Source organism: Momordica charantia (assembly GCF_013281855.1).
Source record: "Momordica charantia cultivar OHB3-1 chromosome 1 unlocalized genomic scaffold, Mcharantia_2.0 BLBB01000001.1, whole genome shotgun sequence".
Lineage (NCBI taxonomy): Eukaryota > Viridiplantae > Streptophyta > Magnoliopsida > Cucurbitales > Cucurbitaceae > Momordica > Momordica charantia.
In genome coordinates, this window is record NW_028275157.1 from 13,813,737 (window position 1) to 13,838,351 (window position 24,615).

The 24,615-nt window shown below is 30.6% G+C and overlaps 3 protein-coding genes and 2 non-coding genes across 13 annotated transcripts; 2 read left to right on the forward strand and 3 right to left on the reverse strand.

The window, feature by feature from the left end:
- Positions 1–87: 87 nt before the first annotated feature.
- TRNAS-CGA (transfer RNA serine (anticodon CGA)) lies at positions 88–169 on the forward strand. The gene has a single exon. It is a non-coding gene; the product is annotated as a tRNA-Ser (tRNA).
- Positions 170–1,722: 1,553 nt separating this feature from the next.
- Positions 1,723–3,189, reverse strand: LOC111013819 (uncharacterized). Of its 3 annotated transcripts, none has more exons than XM_088125357.1 (2): positions 2,755–3,189; positions 1,723–2,253 (listed from the first exon to the last, which is right to left on the reverse strand). In XM_088125357.1, the coding sequence occupies exons 1-2, from the start codon at positions 3,047–3,049 to the stop codon at positions 1,856–1,858; spliced, it is 693 nt and encodes a 230-aa protein (XP_087981483.1). In that variant the 5' UTR covers positions 3,050–3,189; the 3' UTR covers positions 1,723–1,855. The 3 variants fall into 3 exon arrangements, with proteins under 3 accessions (XP_087981483.1, XP_087981479.1, XP_022144027.1); XM_088125353.1 differs by having other exon boundaries at positions 1,723–2,391; XM_022288335.2 differs by having other exon boundaries at positions 1,723–2,331; positions 2,755–3,099.
- A 10,178-nt stretch (positions 3,190–13,367) lies between these two features.
- LOC111013845 (myb-like HTH transcriptional regulator family protein) lies at positions 13,368–15,384 on the forward strand. The gene is made up of 5 exons (XM_022288372.2): positions 13,368–13,956; positions 14,238–14,314; positions 14,411–14,447; positions 14,592–14,703; positions 14,807–15,384. Exons 1-5 carry the CDS (start codon positions 13,686–13,688, stop codon positions 15,111–15,113), a joined length of 804 nt encoding a protein of 267 aa, XP_022144064.2. The 5' UTR covers positions 13,368–13,685; the 3' UTR covers positions 15,114–15,384.
- A 2,880-nt stretch (positions 15,385–18,264) lies between these two features.
- On the reverse strand, positions 18,265–18,337 carry TRNAK-CUU (transfer RNA lysine (anticodon CUU)). The gene has a single exon. It is a non-coding gene; the product is annotated as a tRNA-Lys (tRNA).
- Positions 18,338–19,144: 807 nt separating this feature from the next.
- Positions 19,145–22,818, reverse strand: BAG4 (BCL-2-associated athanogene 4). 7 transcript variants are annotated; one of them, XR_002601756.2, is made up of 7 exons: positions 22,283–22,818; positions 21,483–21,781; positions 21,217–21,396; positions 20,313–20,526; positions 19,636–20,025; positions 19,435–19,538; positions 19,145–19,342 (listed from the first exon to the last, which is right to left on the reverse strand). XR_002601756.2 is itself a non-coding variant. In XM_022288370.2 (4 exons), exons 1-4 carry the CDS (start codon positions 22,503–22,505, stop codon positions 20,326–20,328), a joined length of 903 nt encoding a protein of 300 aa, XP_022144062.1. In that variant the 5' UTR covers positions 22,506–22,817; the 3' UTR covers positions 20,080–20,325. The 7 variants fall into 7 exon arrangements, 2 of the variants coding, with proteins under 2 accessions (XP_022144062.1, XP_022144063.1); XR_015791563.1 differs by having other exon boundaries at positions 19,145–19,356; XR_015791564.1 differs by having other exon boundaries at positions 19,435–19,541.
- Positions 22,819–24,615: the final 1,797 nt, after the last annotated feature.

The following is a 24,615-nucleotide window of genomic DNA, read 5'->3' on the forward strand; positions in this document are numbered from 1 at the left end:
AACGAAGAAAAATCAATTTCGTTTGGGCGCCAAAATCAATATTTAAAACAAAAAATATACTATACGAATTCTGAATTAAACAAAAATGTCGATATGTCCGAGTGGTTAAGGAGACAGACTCGAAATCTGTTGGGCTTTGCCTGCGCAGGTTCGAATCCTGCTGTCGACGTCGTTTTTTCAACATTTTTTCTAACATTTAACATTTTCTGAATTCAATTCGATTAAATACCCTAAATATTAGTTTTCATTTAAAAATACTATTTCTTTTAAGAATATTCCAGATCTTTCCTTAATCCACTCCAGAAATTTAAAAAAGATGATGTGATAATATTATTAAGGAGAATAGTCTAATAAACTAATGAGAAATCTTCTTGCATCTAAATAAGAAGAGTGTAAAAAGTTCATGCCTCACTTTCATGAATCTTTCAAGATTGGAAAGAAAATGAAGAAATAAAACAGTATATTTTTCCTTTTTTCATATTATAAATAGGATATTTATCTAAATGTGAATAGTTTAACCTAGAATTTTATTTGTTCCCATTTTGACAAATCTCGTTTTCTATAACGGAATTAAGCCCAATAACCCAACAATCTACAAGGATTAAATTTCATTTAACTAATTAAACAAAAACTTCTAAATGTGTCTTCCCAGGGTTTTATTAGGAAATTATAAATATAAACAATTAAATCAAAAGTTTGCTACTTATTAATCGAAAAGTTAATATGTCCGAGTGGTTAAGGAGACGGATTCGAAATCTGTTGGACTCTGCCTGCGCAGGTTCGAAAACTACTGTTGACGTTTTTTTCCAAATTTTTATTAAAAACTGAAAGGTCTAAATTATAATTTTAATGAGTCGATTTTAAATAATAACTTTTTCTTAACTAAATTAAAAAGATAACGTCGTTGTAGTTTGTTTGTATACTGGTCAAACATTATCATTTTTATGGGGAAATCAATGGTCTAAATTACTTCAATTTTTCTTAGTTTAAAGAAGAAACTATATTTATATCATTAGAAAAAAAATGGATTGTATTTTTTAAATAATGTAGAGAACCATTTTATAAAATTACCATATATAGTCTCCAACCTGGAGCATATGAAAAGCAAAATGTTGTAAGTATTAGAATAAGAAGATCATAGATCACTCAAAACAAATGACAATGTTTTAACCTAAAGTATTTTGAACAATGGATTATAATTAAATTCGTGTGAATTTAAGCATAAAATGGACCGTACCGTTGTAAAATAAAAATAATTTAATGTCTTAACAAGTAATAGAGAGAGTACTACTCATATTACAACAATAAGTGACCAATCCTATGACTACAACTTTTTTTTTTTTTTTGTGAATTTTGCAATATTAGTGTAGGTTCAAAATTATTTAAAAAACTAATGCTAGTTTTTTTTCCCTCAATTTTAATACATTGTTGGACTTTAGATCTAGGGATGTGAAATCAAAGGGCTTAATTTTTATCATTCTAACTTATTCTACCTATATTTATCATTGAAGATGAAAATTTAATATCTAATTTTTTTTTTCACCAAATGAGATCATGCTTTTGCACATCTTATATTACTCAAAAAGTTATATATAATCATAAATTCACAAATTACTAGAGAAATATCAACCAAAATATAGTTCAAGTGTATCTCAATCAAAAGATAATCGATTTGTGCTCCTTGTGTACTATTCAAAATAATTAAAAAGAAATTTTGCTTCATTGGATGTGAATACTTGAAGAAAAATACCAACATTACAACTTGTACACAAAATTATGTTGTGCATTAATTTGTATATTATATGTTTGTAAACTTTATACAACTATGGATATTTGGGGGTGAGTAAATATCTAATTAGTGTTGTTTCTTTTGTTTTGCAGAAGATGTCGATTTCAAGCTCCGGCCACCGTGCCTTACCGGACTCTTTACTCCACACAGTTGGTGCTTTGTTCGCCATGGGAATAGAACATCTAGACCACATCCCTCCGGTGGAGAGAATGGTTGTCGTCGTCTTGCCACTCTCTGCGGGGACAATCCATGGTGGTTCAACTTCAACTTCAACACTGAGGAAGCTGCCAATGCTGTTGCGTCCGGTAAAAACCGCTCCATCATGAAATTTGACGATAGCTTATAGTTACAACCACTATTACTTCTTTCTTCTTCTTCTTCCTCTTCGTATTTTAGTTGCTTTAGCTTTAATTCATCGGAAAATTTATGGGCTTTCTCAGCTTTTTCGACTATGTCTATTGCCTCTGACAATGAGAAAACATCCACAACATCCGACAAGACATAGCTACCGTTGTTAGAGTTATTGTCGTCGTCACCGCTATCTACATTAACATCATAACCATCACCATTACCATTACGATGAAAATGTCTAAAGTTTCTTCCTGTAAATTTACGGTAGATAAAAATTTATAAAAGAAAACATTCAAAACACAATTAAGATATCATTTGATGGAGTGCTTCGTCTATCAACATTCAACTTGTAATAACATATGCTCTGGTTGAATTAAAAAAAAAAAGGAAAATTTGTATAATACCATCTATTTATACTAAGAAAATATACATTTATCTTGACCGACAAACAACAAACAACACAACATGACTTAATTAGCTAATAATACCTATCTTCACTCCAATAGAAATTTAACAACTTTTTAGTATTTTTTTTCCTTATATTTTCTAACTTACTTGTCAGAAATTTAACGATAAAAAAAAAGAGTGATAAAATGAAGAATAGTAAACTTTACTTGTTTGAACCGGTGGCCGCCACCATCCGGGTGGAAGCGTCGGGCGAGGGGTGGCGGCGGCGCCATCATCAGTGGAAGCATCACATCTCTCGACGTAATCCTTCGGCTTGCCCGGAGCTTGCTCCCAAGAAAACGGAACTCTATCGGAGGTCGAGGACGATCTCCGAGCAGCGGCAGAAATAGTGAGGGCAGCCGGGGAGCGGCGCGTGGTGAGAAGGGGCGCATTGAAGTTGAGTTTCCGGGCAATATGGTGGCCGTAGCTTTGGCTTGGTTGGTGGTTTTCTTGGAGTTCCATATCGGAGAAGAAAAGTGAAACTAAAATGAGGTTTGTTTTGTTTTGGAGATAAGATTAAAAGAGAAAAAAAGTTGGTTGAAAATTGGGAGTGAAACAGCTGGAAAATTATGGACATCTCGTGCACTTCATTATTAAACCTCCAAATTTTCACTTTTTTTTTTTTTCCTTTTGGGCAGAGATTGGTCACAAGGGGCAGTGGAAGAAGGCTTTTGTAACTCATCAAACCCAATCTCTCTCTCTAACAGTTGTGAAAATTCCAAAATATTCTCTGCCTTCGTGGAATTTATTGATATTTAGAGTGACACGTGTCCACCTAAAAATCAAGCTGACAATAAGTGTTCACATGGTCAACATCCACCTCATGTTTTTGTTTTTTGTTTTTAATTTTATTAAGAAACATTTTAAAAATTATATAGAAATTTTGGAAACAATAAACTACAAGTTTCTTGTTTGTTATTACTCGTAAACAAAAATATTATTTTATGATTATTGAATCTATGGATGTTGGTGCAATATAATTTTATTTTTCTTTATTACAAATGTGAGAAGAAAACACTACCCTAAAGTATCTCACTTTATGCATTTTTCTTTTGTTTGTTACAAATTTAATGGTTGTAGTGCAGGATAAGTGTTGACCAGAAAATATTTTTAAATATATTTTAAAAAGAATAATGAGGAGAATGTAAATTAATAATTAAAAAAAACATTGTGGATTTTTTAAGAAAATTATTTTTAATTCTTTTGAAATATTGTTATACCTAGACATTGATTTGGTTTGATAATGGAATTTTAATTGTTGTGTGATTTTTTTTTCAAAAACCAACTTTACCATAGTGAAATTAGTCAAAATATTAATAGAGATCTCAAAAGTTGAATTAATTTAGAAACACTTCTTAGCCATAAGTGCTTTTCAAGAAAGCAACTAAAATAGATACTTTATCAAGTTCTTTTTATTTAAACATCTCATGTTTAATCCATTAATAATGCATGTTTTTCTTTTTTTAATTACTGTCTCTCACTTTCTTTCCTTTACTTACTTTCCATGCATTTGTCATTGAAAAACCTAACTTAGAAAAACTTGAACAAACAGAGATGAACTTTATTATTGTATATTATATTCGGCATCATTTGGTTTTGATCTATCGTGTCAATTGTTCTGACAAAGATCTGTACGTAAGAGAATTTGTACATTATATTCGGTATCGTGTTATGTTCAACATACTCTAATACCTAAGTTAGCAAAACATTTCATAGAAAATAGCGAAAGTAGAATCGTGAGGACATATCTAGTGCTCCAGGTCTCTCCTTTTATTTATACATGGAGTTTCCTCGAGGTAGTTAATTAGAGTGGACCAACTCGACTTGATTTGGTCGACTCGGGTTTGATTTGATTGGATGATTTGGTTTGGACCATTTGACTTAGGTGGCTCGATCTATGTCGCTTCTTAATTTTAATTCATGAACATTTGATGAGTAATTTCACTCGTGACGATTATTAAATTCTTAAGACTTAAACGTAAACAATGATTTCTCAATGATTTCTCATACAAATATTGTAAGTGCTGACTATTCCTTTGTTCTTCATGAATAAGAAGCAATGTAGAATTTTAATTTCACTTTTTTTTTCAACTGAATATACATATTTCAGAAAATTCAATTATGCATAACTCTAAATTTTTTAATTTACATATAATATCATAAGTATAACCTATCTTAATGTGTTTTATATTACCTTTAATATTACATTTAAGTTTAATTTTAAAATGAAAAATTAGTTCATGCTATTTATGTATATTCCTCCGTATTTAATAAATAGTTCGTAAGAAAGGTTTTTATAAAAGATCAAAAAAGAATTAATTCAAGTGCATCACAATATTTTTAAACTTAATAATCGAACATATTCATGATTGTGGCCCAATCCATGTTTAGGCCCAGTCAAAGGTTTAAACCCCAATTTACGGAGACCTATTTAGAACTAGGGTAGGTCCAAACGCAAGAGATAAAACATTTTGGGCCGAGAAGATCAATTCGTTGAAAGTTTTTTTTTTTTTTTTTTTGAGCTAGAATATTTATTTAATTTAAAATGCTCGGTTATTAATCTTAAATTTTATTATATTTCATGTAAATTTATTATATAATTTCTAAAACCTTTCTTAGTTTCTTTATATATTTTTTCAACAATACAATGTTCTTCATTCTAATTTTAAAACTTCTATAAACTTGTCAACTAATTATTAAGATAGTTCAAATGATTAGATATTATTTTAAAAAAACAAAGGGTTAGGCAGTTGTATATTTTTTCTTGAATTATAGCGCCATTTACATTAAAAAAAAAAAAAAAACTTTGGAGATCTTTTCCTTGACACAAGTAATTTCATCGGATTTGTATTCTAAAAACTGTCATTGATTTCCATTTTTTTTTTCAAATATAGTATAAGAACAACATTTTTTAAAAAAAATTATAAACATTTAAATTTGAATTTTATTTAAATTATGCCATTTTTGAAAACTTTCAAATTTCTTACTATATTGGAAAATACACAGTTATCTCAGGCTATAAATATCGAAGCATCGTCAACCAAGAGGTTTTGTTGAGGGAATTAAAGTGAGAAGAAAATGTTAAATTAAAATTGAAGGGGGAGAGAGAAGTGAAGGATGACTTATGTGGGAATTTCCAACCCAAAGTTTGTCATCATCTTGGAGAATATAAATATAATTAATTAACAAAGACTAATCAATATGATTTAATTAAATTGGGGAGAGATTCTTTAGGAGAAAAAACACATGAAAACCAAAAGGAAAAGTTAAAATCCATGGAGCTTGTATTGTGACTTTTTTTAACAATCTTTTTGTTAATTTGACTGCCCAATCTTTTAATTTTCTTTAGTGAGATCATATTATACACACTAGTTCATATGGGAGTTGATGATTAAACAAATTTGTGGGTTGAAATCTCTTCTATGGACTATTGTTGACTAAGTCATCGTCTTTTTAAAAGATATATAAGTGAGCGATAAGTTTTTAAAATCTTGTGTGAAAGCACTATATATTTAATTAGATTTTGGTGGTTGAACATTGTTAGTAGGTCATTGACCTACCTTTGGTTTAGATAGAGAAATATGGATAAAAAAGAGGTCTATTAAATTAGTCTTAGGGTAGCTACAGTAATGACAACATGTTTATTCTCCTCATTTTGAGCGTAGTTATTATTTTTTTTAGTACAACGAAGTGAGAACTCGAACTCACAGCTTTTTGGTTGGAGATAAGTACCTTGTTGGGTTATATTCACATTTCAACGAGACTTATTATAAAATTAATTTGATTGTCCACAACCAAATTTATTTAAATTTTACTTGTGTCACCTGTTGGTCACTGTGAAACGACCGGAAAATACTTGATGTTCATTGGAAGAGTGAGTAGATTTTTATGTACCTAGACGATGTGGCGAGAGGCGAAGCTCTCTAAGGATCGAGGATAGACAAATCGTCGATCAGAAGAGGATGGAAGCTAGAAAGCTCCCTAGAGATGGATCAAAGGTAATGTCGAGGATCTGATACCATTTTAAGGATGAATAAACTACCACTCAACCCAAAAACTTAATTTAATGAGTTGGGTAAATTTAATTCATATATTACATATCTAATATTCTCAGTCGAACACGAAGTCAGTTTCTTTTTTTAAAAAAAATTAGTTAAATTTTATTTTAGATGAAACATGATTTACAGGATGTGAATAGAAATACAGAAGTCGTAGAGAAATATGCAGCATCGAACACCTTGTAAGAAAGTCATTGTATTTTCGTCTAAAAAAACATTCAAATTATTAAATTAAAGAAATGATCTGCAAATATTTTATCGTGTTATTATATTAGTTTTTTTTTTAAGTACATTATTATATTAGTTGTAGGTGCTTGTCAATTTCAATTCTAAATTTCTCTAATAGAGAGATAAAAAAAAAAAAGAGAGAGAGAGTATATATCATCACAGAATAATATATGTAAATATTATATTATTTTTTGTTGTTGGAATAATACCACTAGGGCTAGTAGGCTAATTAATTGAAATGTGTTTGAAAATGTACCTTCGGTATTGGAAAGTGATTGATGGAATATATATATATAATATAATGATCATGCAGTTTATTATTTAAATTATGAATATTTTAAAATTAAGAGATTCTTTCATTATTCACGAAATCAATTTTTTAATAGATTAATACTAATCACTACCATAATATTCAATTCCAATAGGAATTCTACCATGAAGCTATGGTTAATAATTTATATAGCAATTTTATATTTTTAAAAAGAATAATCATATAGTACTTAGTCTTGGGTGAATTGATCGATTAATTAATTAGGAAAATTGGGAATTTGGTTACAAATATAAATATCATAGAAGAGGAAATATCACGTTGACATTGTGACAGAAATAAAAATAGAATGGGTAAAACTAAGTATTTATAGAAATCTTGAGGCCTTGTACTCAAAAATAAAATAATAATAATAAAAAAATCTTGAGGCCAAATAAAAATCGATATCACATTATACTCTTTTTAAAATTATGGAAACCAATAAATCTTTTTTTAAAAATCATATAAATTATTTAAATTAAGTTAAAATCGACTATATATTCTTATTATTAGTATTTAGATTCATAATAGTGATATTTGTGTTAACATATTTAATTATTGACATTTTTATATCTTATAAAAAAAATTATAGTATCTGGAGAATATTTGTTATGGTTGATGATATGAATATTTGTGTGATATTGTCCGCTTTAGGTATATCCATCACGACTTTATTTTTGGTTTCATCCTAAATTCCCCATACCAATGGAGATAATTGCCATCTCTTATATATCCATGATCATTCCCTTCTCTTATCAATGTGGGACTTTGTTTGCAATCACCTTACAAACTTAACACAAGTAAAGTAGAATGACAGTGATCTCAGTGTAAGATTCTACTTTGAGAGTGTTGTGTCGAATTCTCACCCGGAGTTGCATAAGGAAAAATTGGTTTACCTCTATAAGGGATTTCCCTTTTTCTTTATATATGGAGGGAGAAAGCGACTTAGAAATTTTGAGGAGGACATAAAGGGTCGCACTTGGGGGTTGGGTTGTGGAGGAGACCGTTGACATTCTCTCTCCCTCTAAGTACGGTAGCGGAAGGCGCGGCGACATCTCGGGGGACTCTCTAGGTCTATCGTGGTCTGGGAATGCGGTGTCAGCACCCTGTCCGTTGGCTGTCTCTCATATGAACTACTTAGGTATGCTCAACCTAGCTTGGTCTTCGTTAACCCAATCCACATGGCTAAATGGAGCTACGAGACATGGTTTCTTGGATCTGCCTGATAACAACTATCAAGAGCTTGAATTGTAAAGTAATAGATCAGTATCGCAACGTACACCTAACGTGTAGTCATCATTTTAGATGAATAATTTTCCGAAACAAAGTCTTTTTAGTTCGAGATGTTCCGCCATTCGCACAACTCTAGTTGAGTCACTATCTCAAAAAAGAAAAAAGAAAAGAAAAAAAATCACTAACCTCCCAATCTAGATAAGTGGATTGCATATGACATCTAAAATAAGAAAATTTATCCTACTTTACCCCATAACAATATTAACCGTCTCTCATATTGGCGTGAAATCCTTCCATCTATAAAAATATGGATGAGTCAATAGAAATTTTACCAAATGCGTGAAACCTAAATAGGAATTTGGCGAAACCAATGGAATGTGCGAGAATATAAGATAACTAGTAACCTTTGACTGAGAATTAAGATAATATATTTTTGTGTTGTCGTTTTATATTTTCCTCCAACCCCATGCATACGTATTGATTGGGACGACTCCAATATAAATTATTATTTTTATAGAGAAATTTTTGCAAAACGAAGCCCCCACATTGGTCAAAATAAATATTTAATATAATTTTTATGGAGAAATTTGGCATAATACTTGCCCCACATTGATCAAAATAATACAAAAATAGATAGACATGTTAATGGAAAATTTTAAAATTAAATATCTTGTTCAGCTCCATCACATATCTTCTTTACTTCCTAATTTACGTTAATTAAATATAAAAACAAAAGTAATTTACAAATTTCTCTTCTCATCTCGGAAATCATCTCCAATAGTCTTGATAGGATCAGATTCTATTAAAAAAATGATCTCACAACGAGGGTATATTTTTCAAAGAAAAATAATTAGGATTTATAATGAATATTATATATATATATATAAAGAGATATGAAAATTCTCCCATGGAAATTAATATCCAAGCTTACTAATCTAGAACCGTGTTCATTTTCAAATTTATTCTAAAAACAATTTTTTTAAAAAGCAAGCTTTATATATATAATTAAAGAACAGAAAACTAGATCAGACACATTTGGAAGTAGGAGTTTTAGGAATATGATTATGATTTGTTTATTTATCTGTCACACATACATATATAAATATATAATGAAGAAAAAAGAGATACGGCATCATATAATTGGTAATAAAATAATAGTGATAGAAATACCACCCACCTACCAATAATATATATATAGAGCATGATGTATATGATATGCATGTGAGGATGAAGCCACATGCATGATGCATATATATACATATAATATATGGAGAGGAATAATATTATATAGTTAAAGACGAAAAAGGACAGACATACTCATTCTCAAATTATGGGTTAGATCCGCATAAATAGGCTCTTTCGCATTCTCATGCAAATTTTTTTAATTTTTAATTATTTATTAATATTTGTTTAAAGAAAAATAAACCAGACAAAGCCACTGTACAGCGTTGACCTAACAGGATAAGGCCTCGGGAGTGAGTGTGTGAGTGAATCTTTTCTGACTAAACTTTCTCCCACTGGTTTTTTTCTTTTTTTTTTTCCATGGGATTTTGATCTTCCACTTCCACATGGGGGGAGTGGGGACTCATAATGCATGCTCTTGTATTTTTTTTCTCTCTTTTTTGAAGTAATTTAAGAGAGATAATTAAAATTTTTAAGTATATTATATATTTTATATATTTATGGAATCTTTTAGAGAGATCTACGAGAAAATGGGATTAATTTGGCTCATGTTCTAAGATTGATATTTAGTAGAGAGGGTATTTGACTAACGTTATTGGATGAAACCACTCTAATAGATGAGATATTATTAGTCGTGAGTGATTTGAAATAACAAATTTAAATTCTTTTGACATGCTTTGTCTATCTCTCCGATGCTTAAGAAAATTTATAGTCAGTAAGTTGTACGCTATAGATTTATTTCAAGTCAAATGAGCAGTACAATATAATAAAATTTTTAATCAACAAAAGAATGAATGTGTAAATATAGGTAATATTTATTAAATCGTTAAAACTTTCCTTTAACCATGTACATGCCGTTGTTCTCCACACATTCTCTTCAATCCTAGGTATTACATGCCCACCAACAAACCACACTCTAAACCACACCATATTGATGTAAAGATTTCAAATCCGGGTGTATCATGTTCATTGGCACTTTCTATTTCTTAAAAAAAAAATTAATTTCTTAAGAATAGTTTTGAAGTCTTAGTTATGTATCAAAACAAAAACATGTCTTTTGAAAATACTCAAATATATTTAATAAACCTTAGATTAAATTATAAATTTAGTGGATAAATTTTTAAAAGTTCTAGTTATATGCATTGCCAATTCTATCCGGTGCTTAGAGAAAAGAAAAAGAAAAACGAAATCTATAATTGCATTTTTTTTCATCTAAAATGAAAACCACTTTCCTAATTTAATTCGATTCTACGTTTCTATCCTGAAATAAAGATGCTTATGAAATTTAAAATTCAAACATACAAGTGAAACTTTTTTAATAAACTTATATGGCACTCTCAAATTTCTTTCTTTTATAGTCTCTATTATTTCTTTAAATCCAATATGTTATATTTCTACAAAATTCGACTAAAGACTCAAATATAAACACACATTATAAGATCAAAAACAAAATGAAAACAATATACATGTATATATATATATATATATATATATATGTATATACAAAATACATGAGAAAAATATGAAAACTAGATGAAACATTGATTATTAAAAAAGAGAAAACAAAGAAGGTATAAGTTAACAAATATCCAAGCTGCATGTGCATGCACAGAAAGCAAATTAATTACTCAACTACAATCTCCATATATATATAAAAATAGGGTTGCAAAGGCTCGAGACTTCCGTGAATTAAAGCCAAAAAGACGACCTTTTTCCTACCTATTCTACACTCTGCAAAAAAGGCAAAATCAAAACCATGAATTAGCAATGCACGTGGAAGGAATGAAAACACCAAACCCTAACTCTTCTTTCCCATTCTTTTGTCAAAACTTTCCCAAAAGTCTTACCTTTTTCTGTACCCACCATTCCCAACTTACGACCCACGCCTTACTTTAACTTTTGCTCCAGATAAGAAAAACGAAAAGAAAAAAACTCAAACTTGACACATATCTCTGTTGGTTGCGTAAATTTAGCACCACTCTTTTTGAACAAAGAAATTCGACCAAACCTGAAAAGAGAGAGATTATACAGTATATATAGTGTCAACCACACATTTCCATAATTAAGTTTGAATCAGGTTTATTGTGTTAAACATAGGATTAGAGTTTGAATTAGGCCTTTAAAAGAATGGAGAGAGTAGAAAACTCGTACCAAAGATTTGAACCGAAAGGACTCATCCTATAGTGCACTATTTTATTAAAATAAAATTACCTAGTTGCTATTTTATCTAGAAAGAATAATCGTCACCCCTATTTGTGGAATTACAAATTTAGCCATGTATATATGTATTTTAATTTTTTTTTCTTTTTCATCAAATTCTCTCCAATTTCTCTCTACGAGATAGAGAGATGTAGGTCGTGATTCTTGTCTCATGACCTTGAATGACATCTATCTACCACACCCTTTCCTTCCTCATGGTTTCCTCTCCTCCTATCCACACATTATATATATATATATATATATATATATATATATATTAATTAAGATTACATTATTTTAAGAAATATAATTATAATCAAAATCATCGATCCTAATTTTTTTTAGTACAAAATCCTCCCAACTTTAAATAAAAAAAATAAAATAAATGTTTTAAGTACTACTGAACTATGTTATCCCCTACAGATTTCGGGATGGTAAGACGTATGGGGTGATCTCCCACGTCTACCGTGTAAGCCACACTTTTCAAGTTCGAGTCATATGTTAGTTTATAGTAGTTGTTCTACCAAAAACTGAGTCCCAGTTATAGAATCTAGAATGTAGTTACACAGCTCATACTTAGCCACGTATATATTATTTTTCTTGGAAAAAATGCTTGCAAACTTAGTTTATAATGTGAATAGAGTCGATAGAAATATATACAAAAATGCAATATGAACAACATCTTCCCTGATTGCCAAAATTCTTCTCATTATTTATTATGTGTTTCATTAATTAACTTTGTATAAAAAATTATTTGTAGCTTTGTCCCAAATTCTCACATTTTCCAAAGTAATGTAAAAAATTATTTGTAGTTTTGTCCCAAATTCTCACATTATTTGTAGTCATATAAAATGCATACACTAATCTTTAGGGCCTTTCTCTCTGATCTCTACCATTTTGTTAAGTGCAAAACAATATATATACCTTAAAAGAAACTTTGTTGAAAGAAACTTTGTTGAAATTCACAATTACAAAATATTGGAACTTCTTTTGTCCTTCAATTACTTGGGTTAGTGAGGTTAATTCAAATAACAAAAAATTTCTCTAATAGATATATTACGCTATAAAATACAGTTTTTGGGAATATTTTACAATTTTTACCCTATACCCAGTTTTGGAAAACTTTGTTTTTGGAAAAGGATACCCATTCCATTAAAAAAGTAGGCTAAATGAAAGCATTCCAATTTAACGAAATTGTAGATATATCATAATTACAAAAGGGGAGGAGACTTTCTTCCAGATTTATCTTTTTAATCTTTGGATTCATACCAAAAGGACAAATCTACATTGTGGGTTGTTTTATTGATTATGATATTTCTTAATCAAGTTCTATTAAAACAGAGATGCTTTTGGAATTATTCTAACACACAATTGAAACAAAAAATATATTTTTTTTTATTATATGCTATGATATGATTTTAATTAATTTCAACTTAGAAAGTATAGAATATGGGTGGATTCACATGCATGAGGCAGCCCATGGACATATAATATGTATGTATGGGCATGATATGCACATGATTATGATGCCCTAATTTTAGCAACTCAGAGACATGACAATTGACATGTAAATGAAGCTTCATTTGAACTTTCCCAACATATCCTCACACAGACACCAGTCTTCTGTCTTCTCCATCACCATCTGTCTCCCTAGGGTTTCTCTCTCTCCTCTCTCTCTCTCTCCAGAAACTCCAAGAGATCAATCAAATCCGCAGCCAAACCTTTTTCTTCTCTCTCTTCGTCTCCTCTGGTTTCGAGGAATTATCAGATCTCTCCGTGTTCCTTTTTTTTTTTTTAAAGAGAAACCATTTTATTAAGAAAGGTACGTGAGAATAATACATATATCAGATCCTGTGTTACGATTCTTCGGAAACGGTTTATAAGAATCGTTATGGAAGCGGGGAGCGATGGTGCAGCAGTAGAATGTTCAAACAGAAGTAGGAGTGAAGATGATGAGAAGAATTGTAATAATCAGAGGGAATTAGGAAACGAAGGGAGCTCCAGCAACAGCACCATTGAAGAGAATAATACTCACGATCATAATCAGAAGAATAAGCCGAGCGTGCGGCCGTACGTTAGATCCAAACTCCCCCGACTCCGGTGGACGCCTGATCTCCATCACCGTTTCGTTCATGCTGTCGAAAGACTAGGCGGTCAAGAAAGTAATTCTCTTTCTCAATTTCATCCTTTACCCTCTCCGGCTGGCTGTCAATATGAATAAATGATTAAATTACAAATACCCGCATTAAATTACAAATACCCGTTAACTTAAATTTTTGAATTGAGTCCTAATTTAACATGAATATCATATCAGGTAATGTCCTTGTGATTTATTGAAGGGGTAATAATGTAATGTGGAGATGAATCACAATTTCTCTCTTTTTCTACAATTTATGATCTTAATTTGATATGTTATGCTGATGATTTTGGTAATTAATTGCAGATGCTACCCCTAAGTTGGTTCTTCAGTTAATGAACATCAAAGGACTGAACATCGCCCATGTAAAGAGCCACCTTCAGGTTAAACTCTCACTTGAAGAAAAATTTACATAGATAATATTATGTAATTTTTCTATTATTTAACTATTTTCTTCTTCACGAAATCAATTTCTTCAGATGTACAGAAGCAAGAAGATCAACGAACATGGCCAAGGTATCAACTAATTTTAATCAACATATTTCATTAATTTAATTAATTTCCCCATTTCTATTTCAGTTCTGAAAATATCCCCCAAAAAAATAATCAATTAAAGGACGATATTTCTTTTAATTTATTGACTTTTAATGCAAAATGTAGTGGCGGATCAAAGGCTTGTGATGGCAGAAACTGGCGATCGCAACATATTTACTGTCAGCCAAATCCCTATGTTCCAACGCTATAACCAAACCTACCCCTCCAATATTTTCCGGTAAGAAAATCCAAATCGAGAAGTTTCACTTCCTAGCATAAATTTAATGTATTTTCATATACACTATATATTCAATCATTTATTCATATTCTTAACGTAACAGATTTGGCGGGTCTTCCTGGAGCGCTTACGAGAACAAGGCCTCGGCAGTCCCTCAAGCGAGATCGAGCCTATTTGGTGGCAGCAATGCAGGCTCGTTCAGCGAACAGAACACGACGTTGACGAGAAAAACGACGCGAGATTTGAAAGCCCCAGATGGAGAAATTGACTTGAGTTTATCGCTGAAGATTGCAGCAAGAGAAGAGAAGATAGATCACAAGAGAATGAGGATAGAAGAAGAAGAAAAAGTTGCAGAAAGTAGAACTGATTTGTGTCTAAGTTTGTGCTCATATTATTCAATATCTCCTTGAAGGATGGAAGAGGAGAGAGAGAGAGTAAGTACTCTGGATCTGACTATATGAATTCAGAGATCAAATTCTAAGTGAGATACTGAGGTACTTATTTGATCCCCACTTGTAGCTAAGTGCATGTGTAACGTCATTTTTCTTCAAAATGTATATTAGAAATTCAGACATGCATCATATTAAGGCCAAAATATATTCATGGTTTTGCTGCCTATTCTTTTTCCTTCTTTCACTTATCAAAACTTTCCGATCAAGGGTGTTATAAATATTCGTAGGTTTTATCTCAAAATTAATTGACAATAAAAATAGTAGCAGACTTATAAGATGGTGTCTATTTTGGATTTCATTTTTGGACCGGATGTTCGTTTGAGTTTTTGGATTCTGATACTATATTAATATTCATGGAGTTCTGTTTCAAAACCAATTGGTAATAAGAGAAGTAGTAGTCAACTTAATTATATTATAAACTATTATTAATTAGGTCATTTTTTTTTCAATCTTTGACAGGCTCCGATTATGCTTTTTTTTTTTTTTTTTTGTTCTACCACTAGGTATAACTAGAACTTTTACTTGAAGTAAAATTTTACATTTATACAACTTTTAATATACGTGATATATTTGATCAATTCTATAAATTAAGAGGGGTAAAGCTTAAAATCTTTGTTCTTTACATATATACACACACACATATATATATATATTCTAATTCGTGTTTTGTTCTTGTTGTTTCATTTAATTGAATTTCCATTTGGGACAATTCTTTTTTCAATGTAATTATGTCTGTATGAATGGCATTTTAAAATGCATAATAAAAAATATCACACATAAATTTTACATGTTATATTCAATCGTAATTCTTAAAAAATGATTTGGAGAAGAATTATTCTTCTCTGTGCTTTATGATCCAGTGATGCTTCAGCTCATGGTTGAATTATGAGGGAAAAAAATCACTTTTTTACATTTCCTTCAATTCGGTTTTCTATTTTGAAAAAGTAAAAGTATTTTACTAATTATTTATTGTTTTTAATTACTTTTTGGTATTGCTTTTGAAATTGTAAAGAAAAACCGTAATTTTAAAAATTATGGTTGTATTTTAGCTTACCTAGCTAGTACTAATTTCCATATTTTTTTTCCTACCATTTAAGAGCCAATTTTAAAATTTTAGTCAAAATTTCAAAAAAAGAAATGAAAATTTGAAAGTCACTATTTTTGAGTCTACAAACTTTGACTAGATTTTTTTTAAAATGTTTTTAGAAAATAGGTGTAAAACAAAAAAATATTGATAAATTACAAAAGAACTTATTTTTAGAAAAACTAAAATATATAAGGATCTTGAGATTCTCTCATCTCAATACATGCGCATACCAACCTGTTGTGGTTGAGACAAAAGATTAAAATTAACTAAACACATGAATTAGATAAACTTATGTAATTAAAGTTTTTTTTTTTTTTGTTAAATCATGAATTGATTAAACTATTCAATGTGTGTGTCTCTAGAATGCATGAAGAGCTATATTATTCGTAATTAAATTAATCACTGCCATATCTGAAATTTAATGTATATTATATTTATGTAGGAAAAGAAAAAGGAATGTATATTATTATATGACTCTTTTAGGCTTCATGTGCTTAAGGTCTTATTATTGTTTTTTTTAGCTAGGGGTAAAGTAGGGAGGAAAAATATTTGAGTTCTTGGTGAAATATTTTAATTAACTAGAATTTCTAAATTGAATGAGCCTTAAATAACTATAGAGTTTTTGTAAACCATTCCTTTTGATCAAGAAATTATCGTAAATATATTTGACAAAAATACTCCTTTCTAATAAGAAAAGTTCATAATATGGTTATTTATAATGAAATATGTAAAAAAAAAAAAAAAATCTTTGAATGAGTGCTAGCATAAAAGAATATTTAGTTGATTCTATTTGACAAAAAGTAATTCCATGAACAATTTGAGATTTTAATAATTAATTAGGTATGAATACAGGTCCAACGTCTATATATTACCACTAAAAATTTGATAGCTCTTCATATTTCCTTTTAAAATATTAAAAATTTACCTCTCATTAAAATTTTAATGATGGATAGCAAGAAAAAAAATGTTGACTAACCAACATCTAATCGTTCATTTTATATATTATATTATTGAATGGGCTACAAACTAGGCCGGTTGATAGCATATGTAGTTATAAATATAAATATTTAATTAATATTTTATGTATAAAAAATTAAATTTAAAAAATCAAAGAATTACTATGAATCTTAAATGGGGTTCTCGAAATAAAAATTTTATCCTATTTTCCTTTTAAGGTATAATGTTACCAATTTTCTAAACTTTATTTCTTTGGTAGGAAAAGTGTAAATGTAATGGGAGCATGTTATAATGATGCTATTCTTTTCCGTGACCATTTTATTTTTGGTAGACTTTAGATTGAATCAAGTTAAAAATATAGGCATGGCAATATCTTATAAAAGATTACATTTACTCTCACTCATGACTTTTAACTTTTAGCTTCATAGGTGATTTAACCGTTTCTTATTTCCTTTTTTTTTAATATAAAAAAGAAAAACATAATCCTATTAACCGTTAAATTTTAAATTAGAAAGTAATAATTTTATATGAAGATTATTTTTTATTAATATTTAAATTTTTTAGGTTATTATTACTTTTTAATTTTATTATTTATTTATGTTTTGGAAAAAACTAAAAAAATAAACAAGAAACACGCTAAAATTTCTATTGAAATTATAGTTTTGGGAACGTTTCTAAAAATTAAAAAAAAAAAAAAAAAACAAACAACATAAAAAGTTAGACAAATGCTAAAAATTCTAAAAAAAACGTTAAAAATATTACAAGAAACTAGAACATCGCGAAATCGACTCATATATTTTCTTTTATACAAAGATTATAATATATATACCTAGATCATCTAAACACCATACAAGCTAGTCATCATTGTCAAATTCAAAATATCCTTTGCAAAAAATATTATCTAAAATATCCCACAAAGTTATTTTTTTAAAAATCTGTACCTGCGACTGTGAAAGGAAAAAAGAAAGTGTCGAAAATTTAAAAATTCTTAAAAAAATGTTAATTTATACAAAGATTAAAAAAAGAGTGTATATATCAAAAAAAAGTATCTAAAATTAAAAAATTCGCCCACCGTGGGGTTCGAACCCACGACCACAAGGTTAAGAGCCTTGCGCTCTACCAACTGAGCTAGACGGGCATCTGATGTCTTAGTGTATTTTTATTTTGGTATTGTAATTTTTATCAACTCTTTACTAAAATATTGCACTTTTAACAATATATTCGAAAATTAGAAAAAGAAAGCAATTTTTCTAATGTGGTGATAAAGTCACGAGCAAACTAAATATATATTTGGGTACCTTTAAATTTCATCATTCATGTATTAATTTTTTTTAATTAATTTACAAGCACTAAATGTTTTTTAAAAAATCATGATATATGAATATGAAAATAATAATTTTCGTGAGATTGTCTATTATTAGTATTCTTCTCTATATTAACAAATAAGTTACTTTGTGTGCTAAGTCATATGAAATGAGTCGATCTTTTATTTTATTTGAGAGGGGAGCAGCATATCTATTCCATCAAATTAGAACATAAAGTATTTTCAACTCAATTAATAAAATCTATTATGAGCTTTCGTTATTATTTTGTTTGTTAATTTTAATATTTTGTGGACAATAAGAATTTGACTAAATAAAAAAATGAACAAAAGATTATGGGCTAAATTGAAAAGAAAATCCAAACAGCTAGGGCGAAAGTATATGTATAGCATTTCTCTCTGATGGAAACTTTTTTTTAATAAATTTATTATCTTTTTTTCCTTTTACTTTTTTTAATATTATAAGAAAATCACAATAACGTCGAAACCCAGAGAGAAATACAAATAAAAGTTTATTTTCATCAAACAAGTAGTTTACTAAAAATAATCTTTTCAAAACATAAATTCATGAATTCATCATTTTAAGATGTGAGTTTTAATATAGACAAAATTACTATTGTCCCATAGTAAATAAATTTTATCATTTCATAAATTGAATATTCTTCAATGGAGGTTAAATAAAATACACTCTCATCACAGTACTCAAAGTGAACTATCAAGTTGGATTACAATCACACCCTCAAACTTTTAATTTGAACAATCATCGTCCAAATTGTTTGATTACAACTACCCTCAAACTCAAGAGAAAGAAACCACTCCAACCTGCAAAACAGAAACTAAAGAAAAATTTTACGCCCTACGCTTAAGTTGTGAACAAAAGAATTGTCAATTTGTGACTATTTTTCGATCATTACCAATTAGGATTTCCATGGATTCCGCTACACTACAAGAGGTTGCAAAATCCAACCGTTTAAGCATGCGATCACAACATACATAATTTATGAGCGACTTTCATTTCCTGCTGACAAGAGAAAACAAATCAACTTATTATTAAGTGGGAGAATTAAGAAGAGTGAAACAATAAAAGAAGCAGATGAGACAGTAAAATTGCGTACCATAAAAATACATATGCAGCTCCGAAGGAGGTGGGATCTGATCAAGATTCAAGAATAATGGCAAGACCTGTTAGGGAGCAGAAGCAGAAGAGGGGGTACAGTACTAAATGCTGATCATAAAACTGTGCAAGAAAAATGGGCCCTGTGAGAGTAAAGGGTCCAGCGGTTATGGAATTTATTGTGGGTTTTTGGTTATAAACAAAACATCATTTAACATTCGACTTCTGACTTAGACCCAGTGGATGAGTTGTGTCTGATGATGGGACGAGGCAACTGTAAGGAAGGACCCCGCTGGCTCAGAAGGCATTCATAACGAATTTATAATAATGGAAACAAGAAACAGGACATGTCATGACAGTGACAACAGGGCCGAGGCTTTGGTCTCTTTGCCTGCAAAAGAGAGAGAGAAGCAAAGCAAAGCAAGGTTTTAAGAGAGACAAAAAGTTGTTCAAAAATCCAGAATGTGATTCCGGTCACTTCTTTCTTCTGCTCACAACCTGTTTTTCATTGAATACAACCTTAACACTGCAACTTAATTTCTATGAAAGGATAGCTTTTGCCATGGCTACACTGCTCACAACGTGATCGGGCGATTAATACAAATAGACTAGAGTAAAATGGGGTTGGGGTTGCGTCGGGTTGTAATACTAATAGACTAGAGTGAATGGAACTCGTACATGTGTTTTTGAGCTAGTCGAACCGTTCCCAATCCTGGGTTACTGTTGTAGAAGATGGAGCTGGGGAGGGTGGAGTCAAGCTACTGACTCCCGAGTCGAAGGTTTCCCATTCGGTTGTCACTGAAACCGTGTTGTTGTGATTGTTGCTGATTGGGTTGGAGTTTCGTGCCTTCAGAGCATCCAGTGTGTCGACGAAGTTTTGGACACGGCGTACCTGTTCAAGACCACTCTTTAGTGTTGACTTTAAAAGAGTTGAGCTTCTTTATATGCATATGAATTGATAAAATTTTAGAGTTATAAGATGGCAACATTGGCACATGTTTGAAATTACACTAAAACAGACTGCAAGGAAAAAGAAATGTGCCTTTAATAGAATCTGACCTAACTGAATGAAGTTTTAATCATAGATGCAAAATAGCACTGTTCGATTAGACAAAACGACCATGCATTTTACCAACAGCAATGATCAAGAAGCAAGATTTTCATTATATGTAGAAGTTCAGGAGTCTCCAAGTTGCCAATTTGTCAGTAGAAATTTACCTCTAGGTTGGGTACTGGACAGCAACACTAAAATATAATGTAAAAAGTCTTGTTGAATCTAAGTATTCCAATCAACACAGCCTTTAATGAAGAATAACAAATAAAAACGTCCTTGAAAGCTGAAAATGATATCACACTTAACCCAGTAAGTTAAATTGCGAAAATAAGAACTTTATTCTCGTCTATCTTCTCCCCTTATCCCTCTGTCTAGGAAAGTTGTACGCAAATGTAATGAAAATTGGCCGGTTGCCGACAAATAGCTCCATGATGGTGTTAAGTCCCTCTTAGAATTGATTTATTTAGCCCCCCAATGTAAGATTATTTGATATTGGATGGATGCGGGCAATTACAGCTAATCACATACTAATAGTATAGAATGGAACGAAAAAGAGCGTGCCTCAGCCTTTCTCTGCAACTTTGCTTCTCCTTCAGCATCAATACTATCCAATTTCAACAGTTGTCTCATCAGCAGCTCTGTTGATACTACAAATTCCTTGTCTACAACAGTTGTACCACCATTAACAGCTACTTCCAAGGCAGCAACCTACAAAGATTAAAAAGAAAAAAATGAACAACCACACGAAAGATGATAAACCAAAATTGTTTTCACAAACCGTGTGTGCGACTTACCCTATCTGAAAGCTTATCAACTTCAGATCGAACCTCAGCAATGGCTTCCAATGCCTTTGAAACCTCACCACTCATCTTAACATCATCCACTTTCCTCTGTAAATCTTCCACCTTCCTCTGTACATCTTCCACATTCCTCTGTTTGCTTGTGTGGTTCTCCAAAAGCAAAATCTTCGACATATCCTTCACGCCCGCAGTATGCAAGTGCTCATCATCATCTTTCTCCTTTCCTCGAAACAGGAGTCTCTGCTCTTCAGGCTGTAACCCGGTCTTCGCCACAAGGTGTTTCTTCATATCGCCTGCAACAGAAAGAAGCACATACAAAATCACCAACATGGAAACTAGTTTCAAACTTCACCAATAAGTACATAGGTCAGCATATACCAGATACCATGAATGGTAGTTCCCATCAATCCACAGAAACAGAACAAAACAACAATGCCAAACAAGTTAGTTTCCAATACCAATTCCAAACAAATGAAATAAGACAATATGGCAGTCAGTTTTCACGTACATTAAAGTTCCAAAAGCCATATCCCAACTCAGAAACTCATCAGTTAAATCAAACTCAAAAGAGACCCATCCAAGAACTCACAAAAACGCTAAAATCCAAGACAAATCAGACGATGACACATCTTATCTTCCACCCACAACAGGAAAAAAGACGAACCAGTTGCTTTCAATTGATTCAATCAATTTTCAACATGTAAAGTAAAACCCTAAAACTTCGATACAACAAAGCAGATCCACAAGGCCGAATCAATCCAATTCAATTCGCAGAGAGAGAAAGAGAGCGGTACCGAAAGTCGATTGGGCAGGGAGTAAAATCTTGTACTTAGCAGGGCCATGGCCGTGAGTAACACTGACGGAGATCATGGGGCCACTGGAAGAAACATCGGCGCCATTGTCAACTTCTCGCTTCTGGACGAGCATGCCGCCTGGCCTCATCTCCCACTCGGTTTCGTCGTTCTTCGCGTCCTGCGCAGTGGCCGATCCACTCGAATACGAATTCTTTTCCGTCATATTCTTACACTCACAGTCACAGTACAATCTCTCAATCGCTCAATCTCTCGATTCTCAACCTCAATCGAAAATCCCAAATAATCAAAAGAGATTTGGCGAGGTTTATTGAACTCGGAGTCGACTTAAGAGAGGATTTTCGTTTCGCAAAAGGGATTTTAATTTAGGCTACCGAATTTGATCACGATTCGAATTGCTACCACGAAATTGTAGAAATTTCTGGTCCGCCCATTCTCTTCTTGAATTCTAATCAGATGAATACCAAAACGATTATCCACCCAGATTATTTGGTCGGTCCGATCAGATAATACTTTTCAAATTCCTTAGACGTATTATAGATTTAGCATTTATATAATTTTACATAAACATATGTGTATTTTTTATAACATAACATAATGTCTGTTAATTTGAGGGATAAGATAATTCACTTATTATTTTTTTTTAATTTAATACGATAAATGTGAGATATGAAGTCAAAGTGAGCATACTCCTTTCAATCATTCGCCCCTACATATTATATTAAAAATAACACGTGGGATATAAAAATAAGATATAAGATAATAAGTCAATCTACTAGATCTTGAGTTCGAATCTTCCATCCCCATATATTCTACTAAACAATATATAGGATAATGAAATACGGAGATAAAATAATATATATTATTACAGATTTGTACATTATATTACTAACCATACAGTTGATCTTAAAAAAATACATTTTTACTTTCTTGCTTTTTCACCCTCACTCATCTTTTCTCTTTCTTCTAGAGTATTAGAAATTGGTTCCTCTTTATAGGAGAAAAGAGGTAGGTGAAAGAGAAGGGTAAAATTGAAAATTTGGACATAGGATATAACTTCTTGGTATTGAAGTCAACTTTCCCAATATGTCCTCCATTTAGAAATTTTGATGAACATTTAATTAAAGTTATTGGATTTCAATTCTGTCCTAGTGTCTATTCTCAAAAAAAGAAAAAAAAAATCTGTCCTAGTGTCCTTCCAAGTAGAAATATTTCAAAATTAATCTGCAAAAGAAAGAAAAAACATAAATAAATAAATATATATATATATATATATATCAAAATTAACCTGGTAATTGTTGTTTTTAAGAATTGTCATTAACTTGGAATTTTAATTAATTTAAATTATAAATTTTAAGGGCGATGTTCATATAGTTTCTAATACCAATTGTGGTTTTGAAATTGGAAATTCGGAAATGGTTGGATTGAAACGATAAATAAATAAATAATAAAAAATCAGTGGTACGTTTTTAATACATTTTTAAAGATATATTATTTCTCCTACAAAGAGTTACAAATTGGAGGGTAATACTAAATATATATATACATATATATATATATATTTTTTTTTAATTCATTCATCTTCATTACTAGATAATTATTGATTTATATCATACAATAATTAACATTTTTTAGTTCAATTATTGTGTGGATTTGGAGATTGAATCTATCATTTTTCTCATTTAAATCATCAATAATTAACATTTTTTAGTTCAACTAATGTGGATTTGGAGATTGAATCTATCCTTTTTTTTCTTTTAAAAAGATGAGAGATTTTTCTTAATATAACAAATGGTGGTGGAAGATTCCAATTCGTGACTTTTTGGTAGGTGGGAGATCGAACTCACAACCAAGAAAATATATACCAATTATCGCTGGCTATCATTAATTGGGGATAATAATCTAATGGTTGATCCCTGCATATTATATTTTTCAATAAATATAATCTTTTTTATCTTATTTATTTTAATGTAAAATGCAAATATCTAAGATGGGCCTCGAACTTCTACTGGGCCGCATTAGTGCCCTTCTTATTGGGCCCCACTAAAGCTTGAGTTTTGCAAATATAGCCTTTTATACATGTGCCTTGCCTTTTCCAATAAGACCTTTTCTCTATTTGTTATTTTTCCTTTTGTTTTGTCTCGATTCCCTGAAAAAAGTGCCATATTTTCCAATAATAAAATACGTTAATGATTTTGCAAAAAAAAAAAAAATGTTAATGATTTTCCAATGACAGCTCCAAGACTGTAAATGGAGTTGTAATGTTCATATTTAAAATATTTTAATGTATTTTATCTATTTATTCGTACTCATAA